Below are 14,731 nucleotides of genomic sequence, written 5' to 3'. Positions count from 1 at the left end.
CAGAGCAGAGCAGAGGGGCAGAATCACCTCCCTTGACCTGCTGGCCACGCTTCTTTTGATGCAGCCCAGGGTACGATTGGCCTTCTGGGCTGCAAGCGCACATTGCTGGCTCATGTCCAGCTTTTCATCCAGCAGTACCCCCAAGCCCTTCTTGGCAGGGCTGCTCTCAATCCCTTCATCCCCCAGCCTGTATTGATACCGGGGGTTGCCCTGACCCAGGTGCAGGATCTTGCACTTGGCCTTGTTAAACCTCATGAGGTTCACATGGGCCCACTTCTCCAGCTTGTCCAGGTCCCTCTGGATGGCATCCCATCCCTCTGACGTGTCGACCGTACCACTCAGCTTGGTGTCATCTGCAAATTTTATCCAGAAGCAGCAGGAATGTTACCGTGCATGTAAATGAGTGACCTAGGACACGTCACCTTTATGCATCTACAGTGTTTTACTGCTCAGGATGGGCGCTAGGTCTCCAAATATTTTGCTGTATGTTTTGCAAGGTGATTTTTCTGTTTTTGTCCTTTCTTGAACTTCTAATTTCAGGTCGTGAACCTGCTCTCATTTGCACAGTGCAGTCTCCGCATCTTTAGAGGCACACTCCAAAGACAGGGACAGATGTCAAAACAGCTGTTTTACAACTGTGTATGCTACAGCTACAAAATGCCATTCTCTTGCAAACGTTCAAGCTCAGTTACATACCTGCAGCAAGGCACACTGGCATCCTTCATTCCTGATGCCTTTGTTTAAAGCAGTCCGTCAGCTTTGGTTTGCAGCCGGTGAGTTGAAAATCAAGGCAAGACAAAACCTCATCAATAACAGGAAGCACAGACCTATTTTCAACCCAAGTAGGTGAGTGTATGCTGTGTGTATTACCTCTCCCTAGACTCTCCGTAGCTCAATAATGCGTTAAATCTGAGAGCGAGCAGGATATGGGCTGTACTCCATCCACAAAACCTCCATGGTACCTGTTTACAGGTAAGAAACTGCTGGTTGCAGCTTCAGCTGCAAGAAAGACTTCAGTGATTGGAGACTGAAAGCCTGCGAGTGAGTTATTAAACCAAGGTTATGAAGTTCTTTTGTTTCTTTAGCATCCTACATTTAGGAGAACTAAGCCGTATCCAATTGCTTTTAAATAGTAATTTAAGAGAGTACGCTCCACCACCTTCAATATGTGACTTAATAATTATAAAGTGCTGGACAAACCTGCCAAACAGATGTTGACCAAAATGTTTTTTTGTATGATATTCCAAATACTGCAGTGGTTAAAGCTTTTCAGCCTCTATATCTGCCACTTCCAAATCACCTTTTGGGTTTTTTGTTGGCTTTTTTTTTGTTGGTTTTTTTTTTTTTTTGTGCTCAGGTGACAGAGAATGCTTTTCTCACGCTGGATCCCATCTGACATTGGGCACCTGAGCCCTTCTGCAAGGTCTTGTGCAAGAGCAGAGCTCGAGGGTAGGATCTCATGCTTTGTAAACGGCCAAGAGATTTTATCTCAGCTTTAGCATATGATTTTGTCTTATTCCTGGAAAAATAATTGACGCATGTAGAACTGGTTTTTTTTGGCTTTTTTTGTTGGGTTTTTTTTTTTTTTTGTGCTCAGGTGACAGAGAATGCTTTTCTCACGCTGGATCCCATCTGACATTGGGCACCTGAGCCCTTCTGCAAGGTCTTGTGCAAGAGCAGAGCTCGAGGGTAGGATCTCATGCTTTGTAAACGGCCAAGAGATTTTATCTCAGCTTTAGCATATGATTTTGTCTTATTCCTGGAAAAATAATTGACGCATGTAGAACTGGAGCAGAGTTGGAACAAACATTCGTGGGACTCAGGAGAGTGTGCAATATGGAAAGAAGTTGTTTTTAAGTGTCAGCCTGTGGCCTGGTGGTCTCACCCCACTGTGCTGTGCATCTCTGGGACGTGGCTTGTCTTTACTCACAGACCATTAGCGGCTCTTCTCGGAAGGAAAATGGAGTACAAGAGGGGAAGATCTACTTTATTAATCGATGCATCTGTTTGAACTTTCCCCCCTCTTGCATTCCTGTGTTAATTCAGGTCTCAAATTGAAAGGTGAAAGCCTGCTTTGAGTCTCTCCCAGATACAGCTGTGGGGATGAGGTTTCAGATACAACAATGATGTCATTTTTGTGTTAGAGTTTGTTTAAAAAAATAAACAAACAAACAGAAACTTATATCCTGGCAGTTTTTTCTGTTTTCTTACACAGGACCAAGGAATATGCCCTAAGTGCAAGAGGGTGCGCCAGTCCTGAAACCCTGCAGACTGGCTTTTCTCTGTCACTTGTCCTGCAAGTATCATGCTAGAGAGGAGGGATGCTGAGCCCCAAGGCTGAAGACCCGGGAAAGGAAGACTTTGGAGTGTGAACGCTCTGACTTGCTTCCAGTCCTGATTGAAAGCCACGTTGAGAAGAGTTGCTTGTGAGATAACACTGCGTAGCAGGGATGTTGGCTCTCCTGGCCACAGGGGAAAGCTGGGTGGGATAGGCTTAGTTCTGTAAGGAGCTGAGATAGTTTCACTTCCCTTTGCATTAATGACACAATTACTCACTTCTCTTAAGCAGAACGGCAGCAGGAAGGGAGTACGTGTGACTACAGATGGGAGTAGTTTTTCTTGCCATAATTTGCATTGCTGAATGATGTCACAGCAGTGACTTGTCCATACCTTCTCCTCCTGGGGACTTAGAGCCTCCAGTCCTGACAGTTTTATGCTAAAAACTTTGGTGAATGTGCTGGAGTAGATAGGTCAGGGGTTTTTATTGCTTTTAATGGTTTATTTTATTGTACAGTACAAAACTGAGATCAATTTATCCACATCTGGCAACCCGGTGGGAAAAACTTGAGCAACACTTTCAGGTCTAGGTGCAACCAAAGACCAAACTGTAGATGTAAGCAACCTGGTGGTGGGGCTTTCCAGCTCTTGAGGAGATCTAGGAGGAAAGATCAGTCGTCTTCTCTGGCTTCAGGCACTTGCTTCTCCTGCACGTGGATTGCAAGCAGTTCTCTAGAGCATCTGAACTTCCTTTAGTGTCTATCTCAGATCATGACTCGTAAGGCAGTGGATGTACTTGGCTTCCAGTTGCTACAGAAATACAATGCTCTGCTACTTCAACATCTGATGCGTCCTGCTGCATGCTCTGCTCTGAAGACCTTGTGATCTGGATGCTCTGCCGCTCTCTGAGGAGGAGGTTCGCTTAGGTGTGGTGGTGGATCCCTTGTGCAGACCTCAAACCCCCAGCCTGGGAAAGGCGGGTGGGTGAAGGCTACGAGAGGCGGCAGGAGCCTGGCCGCAGGGTGGGCTCGGCCACGCGTGTGGGTGAGCAGAGGGGGAAATGAGATCACTTCTGTGGCTCTCCCTTCTGTGGCCCGCTTCCTCCTCATTTACATCTCGCACGCTGTCAGATGTGGGAGAAGGAAGAGCGGCGATTGCAGGGACGGAGCTGCCTGGGGGCTGGACCTACCTGCAGGAAGGGAACAGGGGCACAGCCTCGCCCCTTGGCGTGGGTGTCTGGGAAGCAGCTGAGCCGCTGACCAGCTCCCCTCTTCCCTTCCCGCACAGCCCTGCACTCTCAGAAACATGGTTTTGCTTTCTACTAAGACCTATTTCTGCCTTTCTTCTGAGTCCCGTAGAGGATACTTGCACCTTTTGGAGACTTAAAGGGTCAAAGGGGGGATCCTCTATGAAAACTGCTGCTGTGGGGCTCCTGGTTGGTGTCTAGGTCCTCAGTCAAATGTCCTCCAAGCCCAAATGCGTCATTTTCCCAGTTGTTCGTGCTGGAAGCTCACCTGGGTCCCTGCGGGCTTGTTGGAGGTTGTCAGTCTGGGGGGGTTATTTCCTTCCCCTTCCTCCTCCCTGAGCTCGCGCAGCTCTGATGTCTGCAGGTGTCAGCAACCAGCTGCAAAGGCAAGTGAGCAAGCCCCACTCTCTGCTCAGAGCAACCCAGAATTAATTCTGGTTTCAAAGAAGTCTTCTCTCTTCCCTCTTTCCATCAGAAAACCTGGCAAGAGCTAGGAGACTCCTGATGGCTGAAAATGGGGGAGCAGAGGTGAGCTTGGTTGTGGATAAACGGGTAATTGTAGAGCGAGAGTGAGCCAGGAGCGTGGGCTGCTGCTGGAAAGGGAGCAGGAGTGGGGTGGTGGAGTCGGGCCAGAGGAGGATGCTCTGGCTACGAGGCGTTCCCAGGCACATGAGCTGCTGTGAAACCAGAGCCTGAAGCTTTAGTTTAGTGACTAATGTCAGTGCTAGCACATGTGTTTCCTTGGAAGAAGACCGAGCGTGGCTAGGTAGACAAGCAAGCAGGTTGTTTGGCTACAGCTGAGGTGGAAAAAAAAAGATTTTGAAGCTGATTATAAATTGCTGATTTTTGTCTCTTAGTTTCCCCTGCAAGAAATACACTGGAGGGAAGCCGTGCTTCTTGCAGAGCCTCCAGTTCAACTGCAGTGCTGGGGCTGTAGAGATGCCCATGCTTGTGTACATCAATGCATCCACGCCATCCTGGGATGTGGCACGTCCTTCACTATTCCCTGGGGATAAACTGGGTGGATTCCTATTGAGAAATTCAGCCAGGTGAACTTCCAGAGATTTAGCTTAAAGTTAAGCCATCCAGCTGGCCATCTCAGCTTTTTGCTTTTGGCCACGTAACAAATGATCTGTTTTCTTTTTTATGTTCATAGTTCTTCTTAAATTAGAGGCAACTATCGCTACCAGTAGCTTCTGAGATACAGTAGACCTTCAGCTTCCCTTGTTTTATCTAGAGCAGGTGATTAAATTAAATTAATGGTCCCTATTAAACAAACTTCTTCACCTGTGTTGTCTTGATACCTTTGCGCTGCCTGTGCACACTTCAGCCAAGTGGCAAGTGAAAATTTCATGTGGGTTTTAAAGATAAAATTTGGATTTTCTTTAATTTTTGGAGTTGTTGCTGACCACAGTGCCTGGGAATGAATGGCTGGAGGGAGATGCTGGTCTTCACCCTGTGGCCGCTCCTCCCTTTCTGATGAGGTCCAACAGGTGAGATGCTGCTGGCAACAGTCGGTCACTCGAACCTACCTAATAATTTCTGTAACACCATTTGCAGTTTCCCATGAGCCTGGAGATTGTGATGTTTCTGTAGGTATTTATCTAAGCCTTCCCAGGCTCGTTTCCCAGAGCAGCTGGTTTCTCTCCCCATCCATTTTTCCCTTTGCAGGGGTGCTCTCTGCATCCTCTCCTTGTTGGGCAAAATGCTGGAGACAGAGCAGAGCTGGAGTCTTTTCGGGGATGCTTTGCACCGTCCTCCTTTGCAGAATGACTTGTTTAATTCCCTCCAGTTCTCCATCGCAGTGGGAGTAGAGGAAGCCCATGGAGAAACATCTGTTTCACTTTGCCCTGACTCGTCCGAGGCTGTGGTCCTGCTGGTGTGTGAACTGGGTGACCTTTCTCTTGGTCCTTCCACTACCAAAGAAATCACATTTCCTGCAGGAAAACTAGGGGCACGCCAAGGTGAAGCGATGGGGTTGCTGGTTTTTGTTGCAGTTTCTCCTTTCCCGTAGGGTCTGGTGCTGGGTGCAGTAGTCCTGGGGCGACCAGGAGGCTGCCTTCTGGTTGCAACTTTTCTCTTGGTTTGTGCTTGACAATTTGAGGGTTCTTAAGGGAAAAAGATGGTTTGGAGGGAAGAGGAGGTGGGAGGAATGGAGGAAACTTACTGGTTGTAAAACCATATGGGGATCCCTGGTCCTCTCCTACAGCTGCAGGAATTGCAGCTGCATGTGCAGACACTGCCCCAAGCAGCTGAATCGCCTTCAATTTAACCCACCTGTGCCATTGAGCTGGATTGGAGCTTCATGAAGTGCTGATCAGACCAGCAGCTCCTGGAAGCTCAATCCCTATCCCTTTACTGTGCTGATATTAAAAAATAAATAAAAACCCCTCAAAGCACACATCCAGTCCTTACTGGGAGGGCTGGGTGGGGGCATGATGCTGCTTGGGAGGAAGAGGAGGGCAGCAAGCAGCAGCTTGGGGATGTTTTCAAAACCATCCAGCTGCAGGAGGTGGGGAAAGTGTGAAATGCAATGCTGCTGCCAGCTGCCCCAGCACAGAGCCAGTGGCCGCTCTGTGGGGAGCAGCCCTGGTGTGCGGCTGCTTTCTGGGGAGGACAGGGTGGGCGAAACGCAGCCGGGCAGCGTGGCGGCTCTCCCATCCCACAGTGCTCTGTCAGTGAGCACCTTCGCTGCTGGGGAAAGGGAGTTATGGTGGCTTGGCTTCAGTCAGCTAAAGCGATGGGCTGGGGATGAAGCAGATGATGAAGCACGTTGTTTTCTCTCCCAGCTCCTCCTTCCTGGAGGAAGCTGGTTTGACCCTTGTGGCATCACCTTGCTTGGTGGCACCACGTGAAGGAATCCTATCAGAAGGTCTCCCAGGAGCCTGCAGATCACCTGAGAGTGGAGTATTGCCACAGGTGAGGATGCTCAAGTTCTACGGCTTCAGGACTTCCCAGCCCAGGGGCAAATCTCTGCTGGCTCATGCATCTCCAAGTGTCAGATGAGTTGTTTTGGTGCGGGTTGGGCTCGTGGCAGTTTAGGGGATGCGGAGTGGGTTTGTAATCGTCAACAGTCTCAGCCCTTCGTGTGACCTCGAGCAATGCCATGGGAATTTTGCCCTGCTGCAGAGCTCCTGCCATCTGCTCTGGTTCATTTGGATGAGGAGTGCTTCTCTCTTTTTCCTTCTTGATTTTTATACTTCAAACTTCCTTGAAAATGGAGGAAATGAAACCACAGGGCTTTTTCGTGGGTGACATAGGAGAGCTCAGTCTCCTTCCAGAGAAGAAATGAAATTTAGGGTGAAGGCAGAAAAAATATCTCCCCAGTCACTTGTGCTGGCTGCAGGAGTTTGGGGCCACTTGGCCTGGCAGGTGGGGGTGACCCAGGCTGTGATGTCCCTTGGTGGGGTGCTTGGTGTGCCGCAATAACATGGTTCATCTCCCGGCTGCTGCAGAAGGTCCCATTGGCACCGGTGCCTGGGACATGGAGCATGGATGTTGCAGGGCGCTACCTACTGATCCCACTGGACAGGGTCCTGTTTTAGGGCTGAATCCTTTCTCTATAGTTTTGAACCCTTTCCCAGCTAGGTAAATCCAGGCAAACTGTTTTCCCCCTCAGCGGCTGGATTTGCTGGGGATTTGGGAATGCATGAGGACCCTGGGAGAGGGGATCCATGGGGTGGGAAGGGAGATGAAGAGCAGGGGTAGGTGGGGATGAGGTGGAAGGGGGCCTCCCTGTTCATATTGCCTTGGAAACGTGGATTTTTGTCTCTCTCTGCCTTGGCAGTTGTGGGAAAAGCCATTTATGCTGAATTTCACATGGGCATTGGCACTTGGGAGGTCCCTGTATCCTGATGGGTCTGACTTGCACCTTGGGTGCTGGGTTTGCCGAAATCCCAAGCAGCCCCAGGAGTTCCAAAGGTCTGCGGGCAGTGGCATCTGAGAATCCCGAATCTCGCCTAGACAACGTGAGGGGCTGAGCACTGGGGACTCAACATCTGGGAACATGTTCAACCTCGGCTTGGGATGCAACAGGAAATAACAGCACCTTCTTCTTCCCCCGCAGGAAGCGCATCCCTTGGCTTCTGTCGAAGCCCCTATGCTGGGCGCTGGAGGCAAGCGGGGGACTAGAGGGACACAATGGGAATAGGTGCCATGCAGGGGAGCACTGCCCAGCTGGTGGTTTTTCTCCAGCCCCGGCAGGGTCGGTGGCATGGCTCCACAGGGAGGAAACCCCCTGGGTCACTAGCTTTGCTGCCTGAAACTCTTGCAGGGTTTTTGCTGCTGGAGCTGTGCAGAGGAGTCGCAGTGCAAGGGTTGTCCCTAGTGCTGGCTTGTCCCTGGGAGCAGCGGGAGAGCCAGGAGCTGCGTGACCCTTGGCGGGGGGCGGTTCCCCCTGGCATCCCCCTCTCTGCCTGCCCGGCCCCCACGGTTCCTCCTTGCTGGGGAGCTGTTTGCGAGTGCATGACCTGGGTTGTAAGTGCTGAGATCAGTAAGCGAAGTGCCTGGCCGCACTCTCTGCCTCCATGTGACTGCAGTTTCCGTTAGCTCCTTCCGCAAAGGCTATATTAGTGCTAAGCGAGAAAGCGGGAGGGAGAGAAACCCAGTGGGTCGCACCCACCCTTGGCCCCAAGAGCCCCCTAAGCGTAGCCAGAGGGGCTTCTCGCTGCAGGATGAGTTGCGGCAAACCCTGCATGCTGCCCCACGTGGTGAGTAACTGCCCCCCGATACCTTTGCTGGCGGGGGGGGAAACCCTGCTGGTGTTTTTTGGGAGCCCCCCTTGCCAGCTTGAAGATCCGTGGTGGCCGTGCGTTGCTAACGCCCACGCTCGTAAGAGCTGTGGCTGTGTGGGCCAGTGCCGGGGCTGGTGTGCGCCATGGGGAGCACCCTGGGCGCTCCCAGACCTCTTGCATGTGGTCTCCTCTGCAGGGCTGCGGGCAGGGGTTTCCTGCCTGTGCTGCTGCCTGCTCTCCTGGCTGTGCTGGCGCCATCCCTGCAGCCCCAGGGCGGAGTGTGGGAGGATGGAGGCGCTTCTGATGTTGGGGCAAGCCAATGCTGAGCGGCAAAGAAAGGCTGAGCTGGGTGAAGGAAAGTGTGAGCTTCTGTGGAGGGGTTCAAGGGCCAAAGGCAAGCTGGAGCCAAAGCCCCCGTTTTTTGGGTGCAGCGAGGACACAGCAGGGTCTCTCTCCTGCCACCATGCCTGGGTGCAAGGCACTGCTGGAGACTGAGGACTTGGGAGGGTGCAAGCTGCTGTGCGTCAGCTCCAGCCCGGGGAAGGGGGGCTTTCTCTTCATCCCCACCAGATTAATAAATGCCGCTTTGATAAGACACCAGCTTAACACTTTTGGCTGTCCCAAGGAAGGAGACAACCCAGGACGTGTTGCCTGCTCCCTCTGTGCTGCAAGGCTCCGGCTTCCTGGGCTGCCAAAAATAACCCCCCATTTCTTCTTCAAGCACTGGCAGTTATGAAAACGCCGCTTGCCGAGCCCTTGCTGAGACCTCGCTGCTCATTTGCCTGAGGTTCAGCTTTTCCCCAGATGCAAATGCCGTCAGCTCCCGTTCCGCCAAGTTAGTAACGGGGCACCTCGTGCTGGAGAGTCTCCGCTTCCCCAGGAGGACCTCCAGCAGGGACGGGTGCTGGAGGGGACTCATGGTGACTGGGTTGGTGTCCCCTGGGGAGTGTTTGGGGCTGGAGAGGGGGGACGTGAGCCCTGGCAGGGGGGAAGCCTCTGCTCGAGGGTTGCAGTTCAGTGGTGTTTGTGTGCAGCTGTGCAGCGATGACGGTGCCTTTCCCACGTGTGCTGCCCTGTGCAGGGACTGGGCTGCCACCTCCCCATCCCTTCTCTTCTCCTGTCCTCCAGGCTCTCCTTGGTAGACCCCCATGAGGGCTCCTGCTGGGGCGGGTGGGCTCAGTGCCGGGGCTCTTTGCTGTTTCTCCATGGGCAGCTTGTGGTGGCCCAGGTCTCGCGGGGCATGGTGGCCACCACTATGGCATGTTGGGAGCCCATCACCTCTGGGTGCTCCTGGGGGCAACGATGGGAGCTGTGCGCCTGCCTGCAGGCAGCAGCCATGGGCAGGAGGCCAGCTGTGCACAAGGATCACTGCTGCCATGATGGGCTCCCTGGGAAAACCTAGGCCTTTCAGGATGAGCAGTCTGCAGCTTTTGACCTTCTCACCTCTGCTCCATCTCCGCAGGAGTGCTGCCACTGAGATGGAGGCCCCGCTCCCTGGTCTCTTCCTGCTTCTGGTCCTCCTGGCAGTGGGATGGGGAAGCGGGGCGGTTGCAGCCTGGGCAATATCTCCTGGCAGCTGCGAGCTCGTAAGTCCTCTCTTGCAAACCCTCACCCTTCTGTCTGCTTGGTCCTGCCCTGCAAAGCCCAGGCACCTCAGCATCTCCAGACCTTCCCCCTCCCAGCTACTGGCTTAGCTAAAGAGTGGACTGGGGTGCCAAGGCTCTAATCATAGAGCCACCTCCTCCATCCTTTCTCTGCTCCCTAAACTTCTCCCTCCTCATCTCCCCCCATCTCCCACCTCTCAGAGCCGTGTTACGTATCCACTTCTTGCTTCAGGTGCAGAGCACCGTGGACTGCACTGGGAGATGGCTGAGCTCTGTCCCAGGAAATCTTCGAGGCGATACCGAAGAGCTGTTGCTTGATGACAACACTGTCCAGGTTCTGGGCAATGCCTCTCTGCTCTCATACCACCAGCTGCGGCATCTCAGCTTGACCAAGAACCAGCTGGAGCTCATTGAGCCTGGCACCTTCCTCAGCAGCCAAGGCCTCCACATGCTCTCCTTGGCAGACAACCTCCTCTTCACCAACTACTCACTGACAGCAGCTGCTCTTTCTGCTCTGCCAGCCTTGAGGACACTGGATCTAGCTGGAAACCGCCTCACTGAGGACATGGTGTCGGTTTTGGTCTGGAACCTGTCTTCCTTGGAGTCCTTGTCTGTGGCCAGGAATATCATCATGAGGCTGGACTCGTCCGTCTTCACAAACCTGACACAGCTGTTGGAGCTGAACCTGGAGAAGAACTACATCTTTGAGATTGACCAAGCTTTTGAAGGGCTGCAGAAGCTGCAGAGGCTCAATGTAGCTTACAACTACCTCCCGTGTGTAGTGGAGTTTGGCCTGACCCAGCTCAGGGTGCTGAACGTCAGCAACAACATCATTGAGTGGTTTCTGGCCCTGGAAAGTGATGACCTCTTTCAGCTGGAGGTGCTGGACCTGTCCCACAACCGCCTCCTCTTCTTCCCCGTGTTGCCCCGGCAGAGCAAGCTGCACTCCTTGCTGCTGAAGGACAACGAGATGAGCTTCTACCAGCGCCTCCCCAACGGCACGTCCCTGGCGGATGTCACAGTGCAGTTCCTGCTCATTGATGGCAACTCCACCAACATCACGACGGTCAGCCTCTGGGATGAGATCTGCCACAGCAACCTCTCCTCCCTGCGCCTCCTGGACATGAGCCAGAACCAGGTCTGGTACCTGCCAGAAGGCTTCCTGGCCCAGATGCCCTCCCTGACCCACCTGAAGCTCAACCAGAACTGCCTGGAGATGTTTCACCTGTCGGAGGGGGACCCCTTAGCCATGCTGACGGAGCTGGACCTCAGCCAGAACCAGCTGGCAGAGCTGGGGGCGGAGGTGGGCACCAGGGACATCCTGCCCAACCTGCAGCTCTTCAACCTCAGCACCAACAGGCTGCAGGCACTTCCTCCTGGGGTTTTCACCTATACCAGGAAGATCGCTACCGTGGACCTCAGCCGCAACCGGGTCGACCTCTGTCCCCAGCCAGCTGTTGCAGGTGAGGTGGAGAGTCCCCCCTGCGTGGACATCAGGGGTATTGAGACCTTGACTCATCTCTCCTTGGCTGGCTGTGGTCTGCGGGGACTGGGCGGCCAACCCTTCCAGGGGACGTCGCTGATGCATTTGGACCTCTCCGACAACCATCAGGCACTGTCTGGGGGCCTGGAGTGGCTGCAGGACCTTGCTCTGACACTGCAGGTGTTGTCTCTGAGGAACACCAGCCTCTCTTCCACCGCCATGGACTTCTCTGCCTTTAACAGCCTCATGCACTTGGACCTGTCGGGGAACTCCTTGACCACCTTCCCCATCTCGCTGCGTGTCCTGAAACTGCGCAGCCTGGACCTGCGGGACAACTGCTTCCCAGCTCTCCCACCAGATGTCACGCGGACACCACTGGGGAATAGCCTGCGGGAGGTCTACCTCAGCCGAAACCCCTACAACTGCTGCACACTGAGCTGGTGGGACGCCCTGCAGCGGGTTGAGGGGTTGCGCGTCCCTGATGGGCAGGAGGTGACCTGCAGCTATGCCTCCCACACACTGAGCCCCAGGGCGCTGCCCGAGCCTGTCCTGTGGAGCTGTCGCTGGCAAACGGCTGACCTGGCGCTCCTCTACCTGGTGCTGGCTCTGCCCACCTGCCTGACACTCCTGGTGGCCTTCGCTGTTGTATTCCTTATGCTCAAGCAAAAGCTGCTGAAAATGGTGAAAAGCCAGTGTGGGGTGTCCAGCCCTTACTGATGGCTGAGGAGGAGGAGGAAGGGCTCGGGAATGGTGAATGCGAGTGGGCTGTCAGGATCACAGGCGATAATCCCTCCGAGGTGGGTGAGATGGAGAGTTGCTGTATTGGAGGACCAGGGGGTGCTGGGAGAGCTGCTGTTCCTGCTGTGGATGCTCAAAGGGTGTGGGGCCATGGCCAGTGATGGAGCCTGGGGCCGTGCTGGGCATCCTCAAGGGACACATCTTCAGCAGAAACCTCCAGCTGATGTTGGTGAGAGCCAAGCAGACGTGACACTGAACACCTCTTGGCCTAAGGGGCATGGACAGTTGCGCCCCAGGGCTGTTTTTTGCCCCTATTCAGGCAGTTCCTTTTATTTATTCACCCCTGTAGCCAACTCTCTGCTGCAAAACATCCTCCAGCTCTGCAACTGCCTCCATGAATTGCCCTGGGCTGGAGCAAGCATCACCTGGGTGCTGTGGAGAAGGGTCTCTGTGGCTGCAGCTTCCTGCCCCACTCTTGTTGGCCCCGGCAAACTCGCAGGCAGCCCTGGACGTGCACCCGTGTGCATGTGCTGGTAAGACAGGCGTTGTCAGCAGGGCTGAAAAACACGTTTTTGGGGTGTCTTTGCTTGGTTAAAGTGTGATCCTGGCTAGAACAGCCCATTAAAAATAGCCCAAGTTGCAATGATGTAAAATATTGACTAAAAGATATGAGAATAAATTATATCAGTGGTAATATTTTATCATCAATTTCTTTTCCTCCAGCAACTGCTGGATTAAACAGCTGCGAAGGAGATAAAATAAGAGAAAGCCTTCTTCCTTGTTGCACAAGCCCTGCTCTTGTGGGCTCTTGGCTCTGGCAGCGTAGGGGGTTTTCCTCCAGTCAGCCCCAGTCTCAGCATGTACCAGCTCTCCCGTACCAGCAGCATGCTACCTGGGGAAGTGCTGCTTTGTTCCTCGGAGTGTTACTGTGGGTGGAAATGAGAAGTGATGGTGGTTTGTGCTAACTCAAAAGCCCTGCTGAGAACCAGAGCAGCTTTATTCCTGCATCGGGATGTCTCCAGTGAAATGCATGTCTGAGTTTAATGGGAACATGGGGTGTGGGGAAGCAAGTGGCAGTGCCAGCGTGGGCACGATGGGAGCTTGTCCTTGCCTGGACTCAGATGAGCTCGGCAGGGTGATGTGGGGTGTGCTGAGGGATCGAGCCCTGCCAGCCAGCCCCGTGTCACTCCACCTTACACTGGGATTGTCCTGGGAGGTGGTGGAGGGAGATGCCCGAGGCTGGCATGGGGCCAGGAGTGATGCTGGGGGGGGCAGCACAGGCAGGTGCAGGCAGCAGGGCCATCAGGGCAGCATCCTCCCCGGCACAGGCGTGGGGATGGAGGACCAGGGTCAGCCGCAGCCCAGACATCACCCAGTGCATCTGCAGCAGTGAAGCAACCTCTGAGCATGGAGCCAGCACATGGGGAGGCAGGCTCGGAGATGGAGTGGTGCATCCCTGCCTGTTTTTGGAGATGCTGCTGCCTCAATGTGCAGGCAGCCATCAGGTAAGGATGGGCTGCGGCACAGTCAGGGGCCAAAACGGAGCTGTGGTGAGTGCTGGGGGGTTCATTGGTGAGCCTTGCATGGCTGATTGCTATGCCAGGCTGGAAAAAACGGTGTAGGCTGGACCATGCTGGACCAGCCAGCAGCACTGGGTTTGGGGCTGAGTGCTGACAAGGCTTTGGAAACCCAGCTGTCAAATCTGTCTCAGAAAATGGCTGCTGTCTGGCCGCTTTCTGGCCCTATTTTAGACCAAAATAGCCAAAAGCAAATCAGGCCCCAGCTGGGGAATCCCTCAACCTATTTCGGTGTCTCTCCGCTGGCAGGGTGGGCAGGGTGCCCCTGTGAGGACCCCACTCCCTGAGGCCATTTCCCCCTGCTGTGGGTGCCAGGTCCGGCCTTGGAGGGTGGATGTGTGCGCTTCCTCCACCGCTGTGGCCACTGCTGCCTCTCCGTTTGGCAGGGGGATGTGGGGCGCAGCCGTGGGTGCGCACGTAGGTAGGAACCCGAGTGCCTGGCACTGTCTGGGGCATGGATAAATCGTGGGCATTGTTGCTCATATTGAGCCGATGTGGGGGATACTCAACACTCCTCCATCACAGGAGGGGTTAGCAGCTTTGCCTGGGCACGGGGGCACAGTGCTGGGAAAGCCGAGGCTCACCCAGAGCTGGGACCTGCAAGGGATGTCAGGGCAACAAGGTGAGCTTCCACTTTTAGAATGGTTGATGTCCTTACAAAGCTGCTGTTCATCATCTTTGCAAGGTCATGGCGATCAGGGGAGGTCCTCAGTGACTGGAGAAAGGCAAATGTCTCGCCCATCTTCAGTAACGGATGTCCTGTGGAGCAACAGGATGGTCACCCTCGTGTTGGGAGAACCATGGAATGTGCTTTCCTGGAGCACATTTCTAGAAGAAGAGGGTGGCTGGGAGCAGTCAGTGTGGATTGACCAAGGGTAAGTCATGCCTGACCAACCTGCTTGCCTCTCACGATGAAACGGCTGGATTTGTAGGCAAGGGGAGAGCAGTGGGTACCATTCACCTCAACTTCAGCAAGGCTTTCAATACTGTGTCCCACAACATTCTTGCATTCAAGTGAGGATGTCATGGTCTGGATGGGTGGACAACCAAAAAAATCAGTTAAATGATCAAGC

At 53.9% G+C, this 14,731-nt stretch overlaps 1 protein-coding gene across 1 annotated transcript; it reads left to right on the top strand.

Moving 5' to 3' along the window:
• Window positions 1–9,728: 9,728 nt before the first annotated feature.
• NRROS (negative regulator of reactive oxygen species) lies at window positions 9,729–12,060 on the top strand. Its single transcript, XM_009284984.1, has 2 exons — window positions 9,729–9,842; window positions 10,093–12,060. Exons 1-2 carry the CDS (start codon window positions 9,735–9,737, stop codon window positions 12,058–12,060), a joined length of 2,076 nt encoding a protein of 691 aa, XP_009283259.1. The 5' UTR covers window positions 9,729–9,734.
• Window positions 12,061–14,731: the final 2,671 nt, after the last annotated feature.

This window comes from Aptenodytes forsteri, unplaced genomic scaffold (assembly GCF_000699145.1).
Source record: "Aptenodytes forsteri isolate BGI_AS27 unplaced genomic scaffold, ASM69914v1 Scaffold679, whole genome shotgun sequence".
Taxonomy (NCBI): Eukaryota; Metazoa; Chordata; class Aves; order Sphenisciformes; family Spheniscidae; genus Aptenodytes; species Aptenodytes forsteri.
Note: the sequence above shows the minus strand (reverse complement) of the source record. Positions and strands in the feature narration are given on the sequence as shown.

Bases quoted from the DNA above. Each gene is read 5' to 3' on its own strand.
- NRROS (XM_009284984.1), top strand. From the start codon at position 9,735: ATGGAGGCCCCGCTCCCTGGTCTCTTCCTGCTTCTGGTCCTCCTGGCA. The intron at 9,843-10,092 runs GTAAGTCCTCTC...TTCTTGCTTCAG, and splicing joins CTCCTGGCAGCTGCGAGCTC to GTGCAGAGCACCGTGGACTG.